Source organism: Orbicella faveolata, unplaced genomic scaffold (assembly GCF_042242905.1).
Source record: "Orbicella faveolata isolate gen_17 unplaced genomic scaffold, um_ofav_v1 contig_25, whole genome shotgun sequence".
NCBI lineage: Eukaryota > Metazoa > Cnidaria > Anthozoa > Scleractinia > Merulinidae > Orbicella > Orbicella faveolata.
The window spans coordinates 22,114,381-22,132,070 of NW_028301553.1; the positions used below are offsets into that span (position 1 = coordinate 22,114,381).

Genomic DNA, 17,690 nt, shown 5'->3' on the forward strand with positions numbered 1-17,690 from the left:
ACTGGTTTGCTGACATTTTGCTTGCAAACGGAGATGAGCTTAACTTAAACCTGCCGAAATTTGCTCGTCCTCTTTACTTTTTTTTTGTCATCAGGCTTTTCGGCACTTCCATAAATGACTGAGAAGAAAATAAAAGAAAACAGTGAACATTTTTGTATTTTAGTTTGCTACTTTTTCAACGCAAAACGAAACCGGTCTAGATGCCGGTCTAGATGGGAAAATCTAGACCGCGGTCAATATCGATTTCAGCCAATCAAATTCGTGAATTCGGTAGTTCCCAGTCCTTGTGAGACACAGCCATATAATAAAAATAAATAATAAATCATTCATCAATAATATAATGGGCAGTACAAGGTGGAAACAACAGTGAACACATCTGAAGAGAAGACTGGAAGTAAAGTACATTTGAATGATGCAGCTTCTAAACATAAAGTGTCTATTGGGCTGTCATGGGCTTACGTAATCAATTGTTTATTGATCAATTTTAACATGCACAAAATAGGTACGTTTGAAATATTACTGCATTGATAGTGTTTACAAATGGTGGTCTACAATTCTTACAACGAAGACCACTGAGCAAATCCACACTTTCCAATCCTTACCCAAAGAAACTAAAGAATCATGAAACTTAAAACCCCTGTTTAAGATTTGATCTAATCAATTCACAAAGAGGGTTACTGTTTGGATTTGTAATCCAACTGCGAAGACATGCACGCTCAGCAATGGTAAATTCCAAATGGACATGTGAAATTTACTTACAGTGAACATCAACAGTACAATTGGCAGTATAATTGTTGCCAATTCCATTCCATGCCATACACTTGAATATTCCTGACAAACTTCTGTTGATAGCTGATATAACATGAACACTGTCTTTCACCAGAACCTCTCCAGACCTTATCCAGGCTACTTCAGGTGGAGGATTACCAGTTGCATTACAGTATAGCGTCACATTTTCACCTTCGCTAACATGACTAGGACAACTTTGTATTGCAGACTTTGGTGGGACTGTAAAAACATTGATTATTTTAAAAATCATCAACATTGGTACAGTGTATCATAAACATTGGTTTTTTGAATTTCTAGCTTTCTGATTGGCTCACAAACTCAGTAGCAGGTAAAAGCAGGACTTTAACCTTAAAAAAGCATGGTGAAAAAAAACTTAAAACAAAGTATCACAACTAACTATGCTAAGAAATACACAAACTTTGATTTAGAACGAAAATGACTGAATACAGCACCAACAGCAGAAAACAATTTATGGCAAGTTCCAAAACCCAACCCCAAAGTGGTTAACGATTGTCTAAAGTCGTGTAAAGTAACCAGCTTGTAAATTTCAACAGGGCCATCTTTAAAAACCAATGCAATAAAATTCTTATAAGAGCTGATGCCAGAAATTCAAGTAATAATGTAAAATATAGGGTACCTCTATAAAACCCTTTAACTGGAAATTAAACACACATAAATGTTGCTGAACTGGTGTGAGGTCCTTTCTTAGAGAAATATTGGTTTTTTTTTTTTTCGTCCATAATCTTGCAAAAAAAGGAAAGAGACCCATATTCTCCAATAAGGACTGAACAACCTAGTTCAATAAAGAACTTATTTTAATGGCTCTTTTAAATCTGCTGATAAATTGATACATCTTGGTGATCCATTCTTGGTAAACATGTACATGGGAGCTAAGCATTTATTTGACTGTGCTTTTGTTATCCCATTATTTTTTTGTAATGAATTGAAAAAGCAATTTCACCGAAATTAATTTGTGAGTGGTCCATCCTTGAGCGGGCCATAATGCAAAATTCAGACTGCCAAGGGAACCAATCTGAATTCTCCTTTTCATCACAGACTGGTTCAGCTATATAATAAACAATGACTTGTACATGCATCACCAGTCTTAACAAAGTCACACCAGTATAGAGGTATAAAGATGACAAAATGAAAGGATCAACTTCTCATGGAATTTGATGTGTGTTTACTGTTCCTTTTAACAACTTACAAAAGACAGTAACTGTGGTAATAGCTTCTGCTGATCCATCTTCATTTGTCACTGTACATTTGTACACTGATCCATCATCTTCTCTCATTAGCTTTGTCAGATTAAGAGTCTCTGATGTAGACAGTTTGCTGTTGTTTCCTTGTTTGGTCCATATAATGTTGGGCTGTGGATTACCAGTAGCATTACAGAAAAGGATAGCTCCAGTGCCTTCTATAACTTGATAAGTCGATGGAGCTGAGTCAATTGCAGGGGGAACTACAAAACAGGGACAGAGATATAAAGAATTATTACATGGAATTACATTTAGTAGTGTTGGATGAACTTCTGTTCTCACTGGCTTCAAGCAAGGACCCACTGATCTTACATGTGAAGCTATATGTAATTGAATACTATAAACTGTGATGTACATGCAAATATAAATAGACATAAAAATACCAAAGCAATGCATCAGAACAGTTTTCAGCTGAGAGTGGAGAGTAATCTAATTTGGTTTTAAATTAATGACTACATAGTGATTGTATTGGTTTTCAAAGACTTTTGCTACTTTCTCACCCACCAGAAGTGGTAAAATAACATGTTATTTTCATGCATGGTTAAATAATATATTGTGCCTTTTGCAACAAAAGTGAAATGGTTTGGTATTTCTTTGGTGCTTATATCATAAATGGAACATTACATGGCTGCTTGGAGATACAAAGTTTCTCTTCTCAATGGACTTGTGTTGAATAGAATTATTTCACTCGCTGGCTGCATGCACTCACTTGTGAAATACTTTTCAACACACAAAGAAAGATTTTGGTATCTCCTCGCAACCATGTAATATCCTCTACATGTATCTCTATACCTGTTAACAAATAATCTTTAACCCCTTCTACTTACAGTGAACAGTGACATTGACTGCGTCTGTGGCAGGTGTTTCCACTCCATTACTGGCTGTACACTGATATTGGATCATATTATCAGGTGTCCCAGGTCTGCTTACATTCACAATGGTAAGTGATGAATTGTGAGAAACAACTTTTGAGCTGCCAATCTGAGTCCAGAGAATAGATGGAGCAGGAACACCACTGATATTGCAAACTAGTGTGATGTTTCCACCTTCAATGGCTATGACAGTTTGAGGAATAACCTCAGCAAATGGAGCCACTGGAAATAAGCACATTTTATCACATAACATGCATTCAATAAGCCTGGTTTTCAGATATCAGGAAAATCCCAGACTAATGAAAACCCGAAATCGTAGATATCCCTGATCGTCTGGGAGGAACGGGGACAAATCTGGAGAATCGGGGGTGTTTCTATTTTCCCAACACGTCCCAGATTTCTGTGATGGTCAGCGATCATTCCCGACAAATGAAAACTCAAATTTGTACCGTCGGGGACGTCGGTGCCTGTGGGCAATGGATTTCTCTCATTACCCATCCCCTAAATTGCTGGGCTCCAGTCCCCCTTTCACATTTGTGTTCAAGTTTCGCTTTTTGGCGCACTTTACATTTCCCACCAAATCTCATAATCGGGAAAATCTGTGACAGACCTCTGGCGAATATCCGATATATCAGCAAAATCTGGGATGGTCGGCAAAAACTACATACATACATACATACTTTATTTAATGAGTAGGTCGATAAAATTGGCAGCTAAAAGCTGATGTGGACCTACAATTAGTATATTACATTCTAAATAACAATTTACAATAAATCTAAAACTAAAATCTTTACAATAACGTGAGGAATGAATGAAAATAAAGTAATTAAAGTAATTATACTGAAAAATTAATTATAATAAAATTTTAGTATACTAAAATCCCCGATCGTCTGGGATTTTCTCGACATATGAAAACCAGGCTATAATCATTTATGGCAAGAAAGAAATGTACAATACTTGTAAATATGCCAATACAGATTTCTCTTTCTAACATTGAATACATATGTACATTGTAACTGGTACTGGGAAATGCAAAACATAGATCACTTAATTACTAGTAATTTCGGAATATGCAATGATAATAATTACAGTAGTCTACTGCATCATTCTCCAACGTTTACTTACAGACAAACTGACAAGCAAAGAAGCTCATTAAACCTAGAAACCTTTGGCCATTCTTGATACCAACATTAGGGTTGTCAAAAATAGCCGGCCTTCCAGCAAAAACCATAACATTGTATATTTACTCCTTCCTTTCTGGCATGCTTTCCTGGGTACTGTAGAGATTTTTTAGAAATCTCCAACAATACATTCTCCTATTTGAAACAAAACTTTGTGGCAACCCTGAATATACATGCATAACATGGAATATACATGTTCAGGAAAGCAAAATAAATCAGTTGTTTGCCTCAGCTATAGTGCTTACTGACATAATGACATACAACATTTTACAGATTCTCTCCTTAAACAATGGACAGGATGTGTGCTTACACTTACCAACAACAGTGATACTGACAGAAGCATTGTCTCCTGTGCCATCTGTGTTGATAGGAGCACAAGTGTACACTCCATCTGCTATTACAGTGGTGTTAAACACACCTGAACTGCTGTTACCAATGAGATTGTCATTTAAGTAGAAGTCATAAATGTGAGCTTCAGGGTTGGCATCTGTTGTACATTTTATTGACACAGTGGCATCACACAGCACTGTAGTGTTCTGACGAAGTGTAGTAATCATGGTTGAAGTTGGGGAATCTGATGAAAACAAAATTAACAGACTTGTGTTAACATTTATATTGGCAAAAGATACAGACTGTACAGACCTGTTTCAGTCAAGGTATCAGTATACCCCAAAATTGACCATTTTTTAAAAAAAATTGTTTTCGCTTTTTCAGATATATCTTGTTGCGATCTTTCCTTTCAAAAAAATTCCGTGAAAAAATTACCTCTAACTGATAGCTGTCATTGGGTCGCCAAGAGAAGTACATTTAAAAGTTGCGTGACAGATTGCCGCATAGTGTGATTGTCAAACGTTTGAGTTTGGTATTCGAGAAGCCTTTCTGAGTGTTTTCCGTTTATAGATTGTGGATTTAAGCTTAAGTATGTCATTGAAGAAACAAAAAAGTTTGTGCCATTTGCAAGTGCGAAGAAAGCACTACAGAGGAAAAAGCCAGGTGGAAAGGTTTCAAAAACATTCAGTCAGAATTTGGTTGATGTGTTAGCTGATTAGTGACAAAGGTCCCTGCTTTGAGGAGAAGTTGTTAGCACTGGACGAAGAAGACATTAATTTTCACATTCTCATTCAGATTTTGCAAAGGATCTTTCCCACCACAGGCAACATTTAAGCCCACTTTGTAATTGATATGAGCTCTATTGTTAAAGTAAAATGAGCCTTCACTTTATTGATCAAGGCGTTGTTATTTTCACGCTTTTGTGTAATATCTCATTACACTGGAAGAACGGCTAACGTACATGTCTATTTTCCTTCATATCTTGAAACAAAGATTTCGGTGAGTGAGGCACCCATTTTGAGTTCGTTTCCGGTGAGTTTGTGATGTTTTTCACTGAAATTTGGAGAGAAAGTTGCCCGATAATCAGGCCAAAAAAAAACAAAACAGAAGACCACTGAGCAAACCCACATTTTCCAATCCTTACCCAAAAAAATTAAAGAATCATGAAACTTAAAACTCCTATTTAAGATTTCATCTAATCAAGTCACAAAGAGGGTTACTATTTGGATTTGTAATCCAAATGTGAAGAAACGCACACTCAACAATGGTAAATTCAAAGTGGACACATGAAATTTACTTACAGTGAACATCAATAGTACAATTGGCAGTATAATTGTTGCCAATTCCATTCCATGCCATACACTTGAATATTCCTGACAGACTTCTGTTGATAGCTGATATAACATGAACACTGTCTTTCTCCAGAACCTCTCCAGACCTTATCCAGGCTACTTCAGGTGGAGGATTACCAGTTGCATTACAGTATAGTGTCACATTTTCACCTTCGCTAACATGACTAGGACAACTTTGTATTGCAGACTTTGGTGGGACTGTAAAAATATTGATTATTAAATCATCAACATTGGTGCAGTGTATCATCAATAATGGTTTTTGAATTCCTAGCTTTCTGATTAGCTCACAAACTCAGTAACAGGTAAAAGCAGGACTTTTACTTTAAAAAAGCATGGCGAAAAAGAAAAACTTATAACAAAGTATCACGACTAACTATGCTAAGAAATACAAACTTTGATTTAGAACAAAAATGACTGAATACAGCAAAGTGGTTGAAGATTTTCTCCATGAGAAAATTAATTTAGCCACACATATGGTAAAGTCCCAGCTTGTAAATTCCAACAGCGCCATCTTGCAAATCCAGTGCAATAAAATTCTTGCAAGAGCTGTAGCCAGAAATTTCAAGTACAGTGTAACAAGTCATGTCAAATTAAGGGTATAAAACCCTTTAACAGGAAATTAAACACAGTCCACATAAATTTGTTGAACTGGAATGAGGTCCTTTCTCAGAGAAATATTGATTTGAGTTCTTTTTTTTTTCACCCATAATCTTGCAAAAGCAAAAGAACAACACCAATATTCTCCAATAAGGACTGAACAAGCTAGTTCAATAAAGAACTTATTTTAATGGCTCTTATTTAAATCTGCTGATAAATTGATACATCTTGGTGATCCATTCTTGGTAAACATGTACATGGGAGCTAAGCATTTATTTGACTGTGCTCTTGTTATCCCATTATTTTGTGCAATGAATTGAAAAAGCAATTTCACCAAAATTAATCTGTGAGTGGTCCATCCTTGAGCAGGCCATATTGCAAAATTCAGACTGCCAAGGGAACCAATCTGAATTCTCCTTTTCATCACAGACTGGTTCAGCCATATAATAAACAATGACTTGTACATGCATCACCAGTCTTAACAAAGTCACACCAGTATAGAGGTATAAAGATGACAAAATGAAAGGATCAACTTCTCATGGAATTTGATGTGTGTTTACTGTTCCTTTCAACAACTTACAAAAGACAGTAACTGTGGTAATAGCTTCTGCTGATCCATCTTCATTTGTCACTGTACATTTGTACACTGATCCATCATCTTCTCTCATTAGCTTTGTCAGATTAAGAGTCTCTGATGTAGACAGTTTGCTGTTGTTTCCTTGTTTGGTCCATATAATGTTGGGCTGTGGATTACCAGTGGCATTACAGAAAAGGATGGCTCCAGTGCCTTCTATAACTTGATAAGCTGATGGAGCTGAGTCAATTGCAGGGGGAACTGCAAAACAGGGACAGAAACAAAGTTAGAATTATTACATGGAATTACATGCAGCAGTGTTGGATAAACTTCTGTTCTCACTGGCTTCAAGCAAGGACCCACTGATCTTACATGTGAAGCTATATGTAATTGAATACTATAAACTGTGATGTACATGCAAATATAAATAGACATATAAAAATACCAAAGCAATGCATCAGAACAGTTTTCAGCTGAGAGTTGAGAGTAATTTAATTTGGTTTTAAATTAATGACTACACAGTGATTGCATAGGTTTTCAAAGACTTTTGCTACTTTCTCATCCACCAGAAGTGTTAAATTACATGTCATTTTCAAGCATGGTTAAATAATATATTGCACCTTTTGCAGCAAAAGTGAAATGGTTTGGTATTTCTTTGGTGCTTATATCATAAATTGAACATTACTGTACATGGCTGCTTGGAGATACAAAGTTTCTCTTCTCGATGGACTTGTGTTGAATACAATTATTTCACTCGCTGGCTGCATGCACTCACTTGTGAAATACTTTTCAACACACAAAGAAAGATTTTGGTATCTCCTCGTACCCATGTAATATCCTCTACATGTATCTCTATACCTATTAACAAATATGTTTAACCTCTTCTACTTACAGTGAACAGTGACATTGACTGTGGCTGTGGCAGCTGCTTCCACTCCATTACTGGCTGTACACTGATACTGGATCATGTTATCAGGTGTCCCAGGTCTGCTTACATTCACAATGGTGAGCGATGAATTGTGAGAAAGAACTTTTGAGCTGCCAATCTGAGTCCAGAGAATAGATGGAGCAGGAACACCACTGATATTGCAAATTAAGGTGATGTTTCCACCTTCAATGACTGTGACAGTTTGAGGAACTACCTCAGCAAATGGAGCCACTGGAAATAAGCACATTTTATCATGTAACATGCATTCAATAAGCCTGGTTTTCAGATATCAGGAAAATCCCAGATGGTCTGGGATTTTACTGTTTCCCGACTGTCCCAGATTTTGCCGACTAATGAAAACTCGAAATCGTAGAAATCCCTGATCATCTGGGATGAACAGGGACAAATCTGGAGAATCAAGAGCGTTTCTATTTTCCCGATGCATCCCAGATTTCTGCGATGGTCAGCAATCACTCCCGACAAATGAAAACTCTAATTTGTACTGTCAGGGACATCGGCATCAGTCAGTGATGGATTTCGCTCATTACCAATCCCCTAAAGTGCTGAGCTCCAGTCCCCCTTTCACATTTGAGTTCAAGTTTTGATTTTTGGCGCACTTTCCATTTCCTGCTGAATTCATAATCAGGAAAATCTCGGAGAGACCTGTGGCGAATATCTGATACATCGGCAAAATCTGGGATGGTTGGCAAAAAAGTAAAATCCCCGATCGTCTGGGATTTTCCTAACATATAAAAACCATTTATTGCAAGAAAGAAATGTACAGTACTTGTAAATATGCCGATACAGATGTTTCCTTCTAACATTGAATACATGTGTACATTGTAACTGGTACTGGAAAATGCAAGACAGAGATCACTTAATTACTAATTATTTCAGAATGTGGGATGATAATTACAGTAGTCTACTGCATCATTCTCCAACGTTTACCAACAGACAAACTGACAAGCAAAGAAGTTCATTAAACCTAGAAACCTTTGGCCATTCTTGACACCACATTAGGGTTGTCAAAAATAGCCGGGCTCCGAGCAAAAATCATAACACTGTATATTTACTCCATCATTTCTGCTATGCTTTCCCGGGTATTGTTGTGATATTTTAGAAATCTCCAACAATACATTCTACTATTTGAAACAAAACTTTGTGGCAACCCTGAATATACATGCATACTGTGGGATGTACATGTTAAGGAAAGCAAAATAAATCAGTTTGTTTGCCTCAACTATAGTGCTTACTGACATAATGACATACAACATTTTACAGATTGCCTCCTTAAACAATAGACAGGATGTGTGCTTACACTTACCAACAGCGGTGATACTGACAGAAGCATTGTCTCCTGTGCCATCTGTGTTAATAGGAACACAAGTGTACACTCCATCTGCTATTACAGTGGTGTTAAACACACCTGAACTGCTGTTGCCAATGAGATTGTCATTTAAGTAGAAGTCATAAATGTGAGCTTCAGGGTTGGCATCTGTTTTACATTTTATTGACACAGTGGCATCACGCAGCACTGTAGTGTTCTGAGGAAGTGTAGTAATCATGGTTGAAGTTGGGGAATCTGATGAAAACAAAATTAACAGACTTGTGTTAGCATTTATATTGGCAAAAGATACAGACTGTACAGACCTGTTTCAGTCAAGGTATCAGTATACCCCAAAATTTACCATTTTTTTAAAAAAATTGTTTTTCGCTTTTTCAGATATATCTTGTTGCGATCTTTCCTTTCAAAAAAATTCCGTGAAAAAATTACCTCTAACTGACAGCTGTCAATGGGTCGCCAAGAGAAGTACATTTAAAAGTTGCGTGACAGATTGTCGCATAGTGTGATTGTCAAACGTTTGTGTTTGGTATTCGAGAAGCCTTTCTGAGTGTTCTCCGTTTGTAGATTGTGGATTTAAGCTTAAATATGTCATTGAAGAAACAAAAAAGTTTGTGCCATTTGCAAGTGTGAAGAAAGCACTACAGAGGAAAAAGCCAGGTGGAAAGGTTTCAAAAACATTCAGTCAGAATTTGGCTGATGTGTTAGCTGGTCAGTGACAAAGGTTCCTGTTTTGAGGAGGAGAAGTTGTTTGCACTGGATGAGGAAGACATTTTACATTCTCAGTCAGATTTTGCGAAGGATCTTTCCCACCGGAGGCAACATTTAAGTCCACCTTGTAATTGATCTGAGCTCTATTGTTAAAGCAAAATGAGCCTTCACTTTATCGATCAAGGCGTTGTTATTTTCACACTTTTGTGTAATATCTCATTACACTGGAAGAATGCCTAAAGTACATGTATATTTTCCTTCATATCTTGAAACAAAGATTTCGGTGAGTGAAGCACCCATTTTGAGTTCGTTTCGGTGAGTTTGTAATGTTTGTCACTGAAATTTGGAGAGAAAGTTGCCCAATAATCAGGCCAAAAAAAAAAAATGGTAGACCACTGAGCAAACCCACATTTTCCAATCCTTACCCAAAGAAATTAAAGAATCATGCAACTTAAAACTCCCATTTAAGATTTCATCTAATCAATTCACAAAGAGGGTTACTATTTGGATTTGTAATCCAAATGTGAAGAAATGCACACTCAACAATGGTAAATTCAAAATGGACATGTGAAATTTACTTACAATGAACATCAATAGTACAATTGGCAGTATAATTGTTGCCAATTCCATTCCATGCCATACACTTGAATATTCCTGACAGACTTCTGTTGATAGCTGATATAACATGAACACTGTCTTTCACTAGAACCTCTCCAGACCTTATCCAGGCTACTTCAGGTGGAGGATTACCAGTTGCATTACAGTATAGCGTCACATTTTCACCTTCGCTAACATGACTAGGACAACTTTGTATTGCAGACTTTGGTGGGACTGTAAAAATATTGATTATTAAATCATCAACATTGGTACAGTGGATCATCAACATTGGATTTTGAATTTATAGCTTTCTGATTGGCTCACAAACTCAGTAGCAGGTAAAAGCACGACTTTTACTTTAAAAAAGCATGGCGAAAAAGAAAAATTTAAAACAAAGTATCACAACTAACTATGCTAACAAACACAAACTTTGATTTAGAACAAAAATGACTGAATACAGCACCAACAGCAGAAGACAATTTATGGCAAGCTCCAAAACCCAACCCCAAAGTGGTTAGAGATTGTCTCCATGAGAAGTATGGCCATACATGTGTAAAGTAACCAGCTTGTACATGTAAATTCCAACAGGGCCATCTTGAAGCAACAGTGCAATAAAATTCTTATAAGAGCTGAAGCCAGAAATTTCAAGTAATATGTCAAATTTAGGGTACATGTATAAAACCCTTTAACTGGAAATTAGACACACATAAATGTTGCTGAACTGGCGTGAGGTGCTTTCTTAGAGAAATATTGATTTGAGTTCTTTTTTTGCCCACAGTCTTGCAAAAATAGGAAAGAGACCCATATTCTCCAATAAGGACTGAACAACCTAGTTCAATAAAGAACTTATTTTAATGGCTCTTTTAAATCTGCTGATAAATTGATACATCTTGGTGATCCATTCTTGGTAAACATGTACATGGGAGCTAAGCATTTATTTGACTGTACTTTTGTTATCCCATTATTTTTTGCAATGAATTGAAAAAGCAATTTCACCAAAATTAATTTGTGAGTGGTCCATCCTTGAGCGGGCCATAATGGAAAATTCAGACTATCGAGGGAACCAATCTGAATTCTCCTTAAATTCATCACAGACTGGTTCAGCCATATAACAAACAATGACTTGTACATGTATCACCTGTTTTAACAAAGTCACAACAGTACAGAGGTATAAAGATGACAAAATAAAAGGATCAACTTTTCATGGAATTTGATGTGTGTTTACTGTTCCTTTCAACAACTTACAAAAGACAGTAACTGTGGTAATAGCTTCTGCTGATCCATCTTCATTTATCACTGTACATTTGTACACTGATCCATCATCTTCTCTCATCAGCTTTGTCAGATTAAGAGTCTCTGATGTAGACAGTTTGCTGTTGTTTCCTTGTTTGGTCCATATAATGTTGGGCTGTGGATTACCAGTGGCATTACAGAAAAGGATAGCTCCAGTGCCTTCTATAACTTGATAAGTCGATGGAGCTGAGTCAATTGCAGGGGGAACTACAAAACAGGGACAGAAATATAAAGTTACAATTTATTATTACGTGGAATTACATGTAGCAGTGTTGGATGAACTTCTGTTCTCACTGGCTTCAAGCAAGGACCCACTGATCTTACATGTGAAGCTATATGTAATTGAATACTATAAACTGTGATGTACATGCAAATATAAATAGACATATAAAAATACCAAAGCAAAGCATCAGAACAGTTTTCAGCTGAGAGTTGAGAGTAATTTAATTTGGTTTTAAATTAATGACTACATAGTGATCGCATTGGTTTTCAAAGACTTTTGCTACTTTCTCATCCACCAGAAGTGGTAAAATAACATGTTATTTTCATACATGGTTAAATAATATATTGTGCCTTTTGTAACAAAAGTGAAATGGTTTGGTATTTCTTTGGTGATTATATCATAAATGGAACATTACAAGGCCGCTTGGAGATACAAAGTTTCTCTTCTCGATGGATTTGTGTTGAGTAGAATTATTTCACTCGCTGGCTGCATGCACTCACTTGTGAAATACTTTTCTACAAACAAAGAAAGATTTTGGTACCTTCTCGCAACCATGTAATATCCTCTACATGTATCTCTACACCTGTTAACAAATAATCTTTAAACCCTTCTACTTACAGTGAACAGTGACATTGACTGCGTCTGTGGCAGCTGCTTCCACTCCATTACTGGCTGTACACTGATACTGGATCATGTTATCAGGTGTCCCAGGTCTGCTTACATTCACAATGGTAAGTGATGAATTGTGAGAAAGAACTTTTGAGCTGCCAATCTGAGTCCAGAGAATAGATGGAGCAGGAACACCACTGATATTGCAAATTAAGGTGATGTTTCCACCTTCAGTGACTGTGACAGTTTGAGGAACTACCTCAGCAAATGGAGCCACTGGAAATAAGCACATTTTATCATGTAACATGCATTCAATAATGGTAAGAAAGAAATGTACTTGTAAATATGCAGATACAGCTGTTTCCTTGTAACATTGAATACATGTACACGTACATTGTAACTGGTACCGAAAAATGCAATACATAGATCACTTCATTACTGTACTTGTCTAGTAGTTTCAGAATGCGGGATGATAGTTACAGTAGTCTTTTGCACCATTCTCCAACGTTTACTTACAGAAATAAACTGACAAGCAAAGAAGCTCATTAAACCGAGAAACCTTTGGCCATTCTTGATACCAACATTGGGTTGTCAAAAATAGCCGGCCTTCCAGCAAAAACCATAACATTGTATATTTACTCTATCATCTCTGGCAGGCACTTTCCTCGGTATTGTCCTGATTTTTTAGAAATCTCTAACAATACATTCTACTATTTGAAACAAAACTTTGTGGCAACCCTGAATATACATGCATACTGTGGGATGTACACGTTCAGGAAAGCAAAATAATTCAGTTGTTTGCCTCAACTACATGTATAGTGCTTTCTGACATAATGACAAACAACATTTTACAAATTTTTTCCTTAAACAATGGACAGAATGTGTGCTTACACTTACCAACAGCGGTGATACTGACAGAAGCATTGTCTCCTGTGCCATCTGTGTTAATGGGAACACAAGTGTACACTCCATCTGCTATTACAGTGGTGTTAAACACACCTGAACTGCTGTTACCAATGCGATTGTCATTTAAGTAGAAGTGATAAATGTGAGCATCAGGGTTGGCATCTGTTGTACATTTTATTGACACAGTGGCATCACGAAACACTGTAGTGTTCTGAGGAAGTGTAGTAATCATGGTTGAAGCTGGGGAATCTGTTGTATACAAAATAAGCAGTTGTGTAATGATTTATATTGGCAAAAGATACAGACCCATTTCAGTTAAAGTATTAGTATACTCAACATTGACCATTTTTTAAAAAAATTGTTTTTCGCTTTTTCAGATATATCTTTTGGCGATCTTTCCTTTAAAAAATTTTTATGAGGAAATTACCTCTAACTGATAGCTGTCAATGGGTTGTCACGAGAAGTACACTAAAATGTTGTGTGACAGATTGCCGTGTAGTATGATTGTCAACCATTTGTGTCTGGTAGTTGATGAGCTGTTCTGAGTGTTCTCTGTACATGTAGATTGTTGACTAGAGGTTAAATATGTTGACAAAGAAACGCTAATTGCAAGTGCGAAGAAAGCACTACAGAGGAAAAAGCCAGGGCGGAAAGATTTCAAAAACATTCGATCAGAATTGGGCTGATGTGTTAGCTGGCTAGCGACGATGGTTCCTGCTGTGAGCAAGAAAAGTTGCTTGCACTGGACAAGGAAGACATTTGACATTCTCTAAGCATTACTTCCCTGGTGTTTTCACTGTTCGAAGCAGTAATAGTAACATCTCATTTATCAATTGGTACAATTGATAAATGACATGAAGAGAAATTATTTTCTTACTAACCTGGTGCATGAGCAGTGGAATTCAGATTTTGCAAAGGATATTTCCCACCAGAAGCTCTATTGTTAAAGTAAAATGAGCCTTCACTTTATCGATCAAGGTGTCATTATTTTCAAATGTTTTGTGTAATTATCTCATTACACCGGAAGAATGCCCTAAAGTATATTTTCCTTCGTATCTCGAAAGAAAAATTTCAGTGAGTGAAGCACACCTTTAGCATTCATTTCTGGGTAGTTTTTAACGTTTTTCACTTAAATCTGGAGAGAATGTTGCCCGATAATCAGGCAAAAAAATGGTGTCCGATAATTTTTAGTTTTTATTTCTTTCAAAAGTTATGACTATTTTAGTGAAGAGAATGCATGTTTTATCAACTCTCAAAGTCTAACTGCGTGTCAAAAACAAACCATACAAGTAATCCAACATTTGAGCACGTTTTGTAATTGAAAAGAGCTCTATTTTTAAAGTAAAATGAGCCTTCACTTTATCAATCGAGGTATTGTTATTTTCACATGGTTTGTGTAATTATCTCATTACACCGGAAGAATGCCCTAAAGTATATTTTCCTTCATCTCTTGAAACAAAAATTTCAGTGAGTGAAGCACACATTTTGAGTTCATTTCTGGCAAGTTTTTAATGTTTTTCGCTAAAATTTGGAGAGAATATGTTGCCCGATAATCAGGCAAAAAAAGGAAGACCACTGAGCAAACCCACATTTTCCAATCCTTACCCAAAGAAATTAAAGAATCATGAAACTTAATGCACAATGCACAAAGAGCATTACTAAAAATTTTGGATCTGTAATCCAACTGCAAAGAAACACACACTCAACAATGGTAAATTCAAAATGGACATGTGAAATTTACTTACAGTGAACATCAACAGTACAATTGGCAGTATAATTGTTGCCAATCCCATTCCATGCCATACACTTGAATATTCCTGACAGACTTCTGTTGATAGCTGATATAACATGAACACTGTCTTTCACCAGAACCTCTCCAGACCTTATCCAGGCTACTTCAGGTGGAGGATTACCAGTTGCATTACAGTATAGCGTCACATTTTCACCTTCGCTAACATGACTAAGACAATTTTGTATTGCAGACTTTGGTGGGACTGTAAAAAATAAATCATCAACATTGGTTTTTGAATTCCTAGCTTTCTGATTGGTTCACACACTCGGTAGCAGTTAACAGCAAGACTTTTACCTTAAAAAAGCGCGGTGAAAAAAAAACACTTAAAACAAAGTATCACAACTAACTATGCTAAGAAGTACACAAACCTTGATTCAGAACAAAAATGACTGCGCACAACACAAACAGCAGAAAACAATTTACAGCAAGTTCCAAAACCCAACCTAGAAGTGGGTAAAGATTTTCTCATTGAGAAATATGGCCATACATATGAAGAGTGACCAGCTTGTAAATACCAACAGGGCCATCTTGAAAAACTTCTTTTTACAGCTGAAATTCTAAAGCATCTCAAATTGGCAGTAACCAGCAATGGTACATGCATTGTATGTGTAATTAAACTAGCCTGTCCACAAATGTCCAAAAAAGAACAAGACCAATATTCTCCAATAAGAACCAAACAAGCTAGTTCAATAAAGTGTTTATTACAATGGCTCTTTTAAATCTGCCAATAAATCAACACATCTTTTGGTGATCTTTTCATGTTAAACATGCATACAGAAAGTTAGCATTGGGATGCTGGTGGGATTTAGGGGGGAGGAGGGGGGGTAAGCCAAAAAGTAAGGGTTAAAAGAGGGCACCGGCTGAAAATAAAATAATTATGGTTATTTTTTGGCTTCCACAGTAGTGCAAAAGTTCTGCCAGAATGCCTAAAATAGCGTTCCCAAGATTCTGAAAATGTGAAATTCCTGGGGGAACAATGCCCTTAGACCACTCTACTTTATTAGGCACCTTGCATCAGGAACCAAAACCCTATTAGGAAAAAAAAAACTGGTATTTATCATTCAGAATACTAGGGTTTTACTTTACCATTTTCAGCGGGGATCATCCCAAAAATTTAGGGTTACAAGGGGGAGCCCTGGGGTTTCAAGTAACACAGTTCTGATGAAGAGGGGGGGGGGGGGTCATTACAGCCCTGAACTATCTATAAAATCCCACCTGCCACCCCACCCCCCCTCCCCCACTCCATAGAAATGAACAGTTCCAAACACCTGTTGAACTATTATAGCTGGGTCAAATTCATTGTTTTCTTTGCTGTTCCTCAAAACAACTTACAAAAGACAGTAACTGTGGTAGTAGCTTCTGCTGATCCCACTTCATTTGTTACTGTACATTTGTACACTGATCCATCATCTTCTCTAATCAGCTTTGTCAGATTAAGAGTCTCTGAGGTAGACAGTTTGCTGTTGTTTCCTTGTTTGGTCCATGCAATGTTGGGTTGTGGATTACCAGTGGCATTACAGAACAGGATGGCTCCATTGCCTTCTATAACCTGATAAGTCAATGGAGCTGAGTCAATCGCAGGGGGAACTGCAAGACAGTTAAAGAAACATAGTTAGCAATGCTGCATGGAAAAACATGTAGCAGTGTTGGACACTTTTCTGTTTTCCCAGCCTTTAAATATATTATGTAGAAAGCCTTCAAACAAGGACCCACTGATGAGAATCTGAGATGCAGCTAAGGGCCTGTGTGCACTAGGCAAAAAAATCTGTCATCAGTTCCGTGTAGTGTGCCAATAATTTTTTCCCTACCAAATTTGGTCAACCATTTAGGCTTACCAAACTTAAAAGGTGCCAGCATCCTGCTTTGGAGCAGAACTAATATTATTTTTTCCAACAGATCAATAATGCACAATGATCTGAAGGAAAATGTCCATCTTGTAAATTTGATCTCGCTTTGACCTCTTTTTTATCTTTGATCTCACCATGTGATTGACTCTTTCTGGTCAACAAAGCTTACATTCTTACATACAGTCAACATTAGCTTACTACTAATTATACATATAATCCTACACATTGAAGCTATCTTCCCAAGTGAAAATAACATATTATATTCATGCGTGGAAAGACCAACATTGCCATTGTTATATAATAAATAATTATTGCGCTTTTCCAGAAAAAGTGAAATGGTGCGGTATTTCACTGGTTCTTTTATTCACTATTAAAATATTTATTAAAATACATATTAATAAAATTAATGGGACATTACATGGCAGCTTGGACATAAAAAGTTTCTCTTCTCGTGTTGAAAAATATTTCACTTGTTCACTGTGCTCACT

At 36.7% G+C, this 17,690-nt stretch overlaps 1 protein-coding gene across 1 annotated transcript in view; it reads right to left on the bottom strand.

Annotated features, from left to right (window-relative positions):
- Window positions 1–17,690, bottom strand: part of LOC110047885 (hemicentin-1-like) — a 49,506-nt gene that overhangs the window by 16,117 nt on the left and 15,699 nt on the right. Inside the window, exons 7-20 of the mRNA XM_089294240.1 lie at window positions 16,688–16,942; window positions 15,309–15,557; window positions 13,555–13,812; window positions 12,667–12,933; window positions 11,778–12,032; window positions 10,518–10,766; window positions 9,207–9,464; window positions 7,847–8,113; window positions 6,961–7,215; window positions 5,733–5,981; window positions 4,418–4,675; window positions 2,876–3,142; window positions 1,997–2,251; window positions 760–1,008 (exon numbers count right to left, since the gene is read on the bottom strand). Of these exons, the coding sequence (XP_089150366.1) occupies window positions 760–1,008; window positions 1,997–2,251; window positions 2,876–3,142; window positions 4,418–4,675; window positions 5,733–5,981; window positions 6,961–7,215; window positions 7,847–8,113; window positions 9,207–9,464; window positions 10,518–10,766; window positions 11,778–12,032; window positions 12,667–12,933; window positions 13,555–13,812; window positions 15,309–15,557; window positions 16,688–16,942 (3,591 nt within the window). The remainder of the gene's footprint in view (window positions 1–759; window positions 1,009–1,996; window positions 2,252–2,875; window positions 3,143–4,417; window positions 4,676–5,732; window positions 5,982–6,960; window positions 7,216–7,846; window positions 8,114–9,206; window positions 9,465–10,517; window positions 10,767–11,777; window positions 12,033–12,666; window positions 12,934–13,554; window positions 13,813–15,308; window positions 15,558–16,687; window positions 16,943–17,690) is intronic.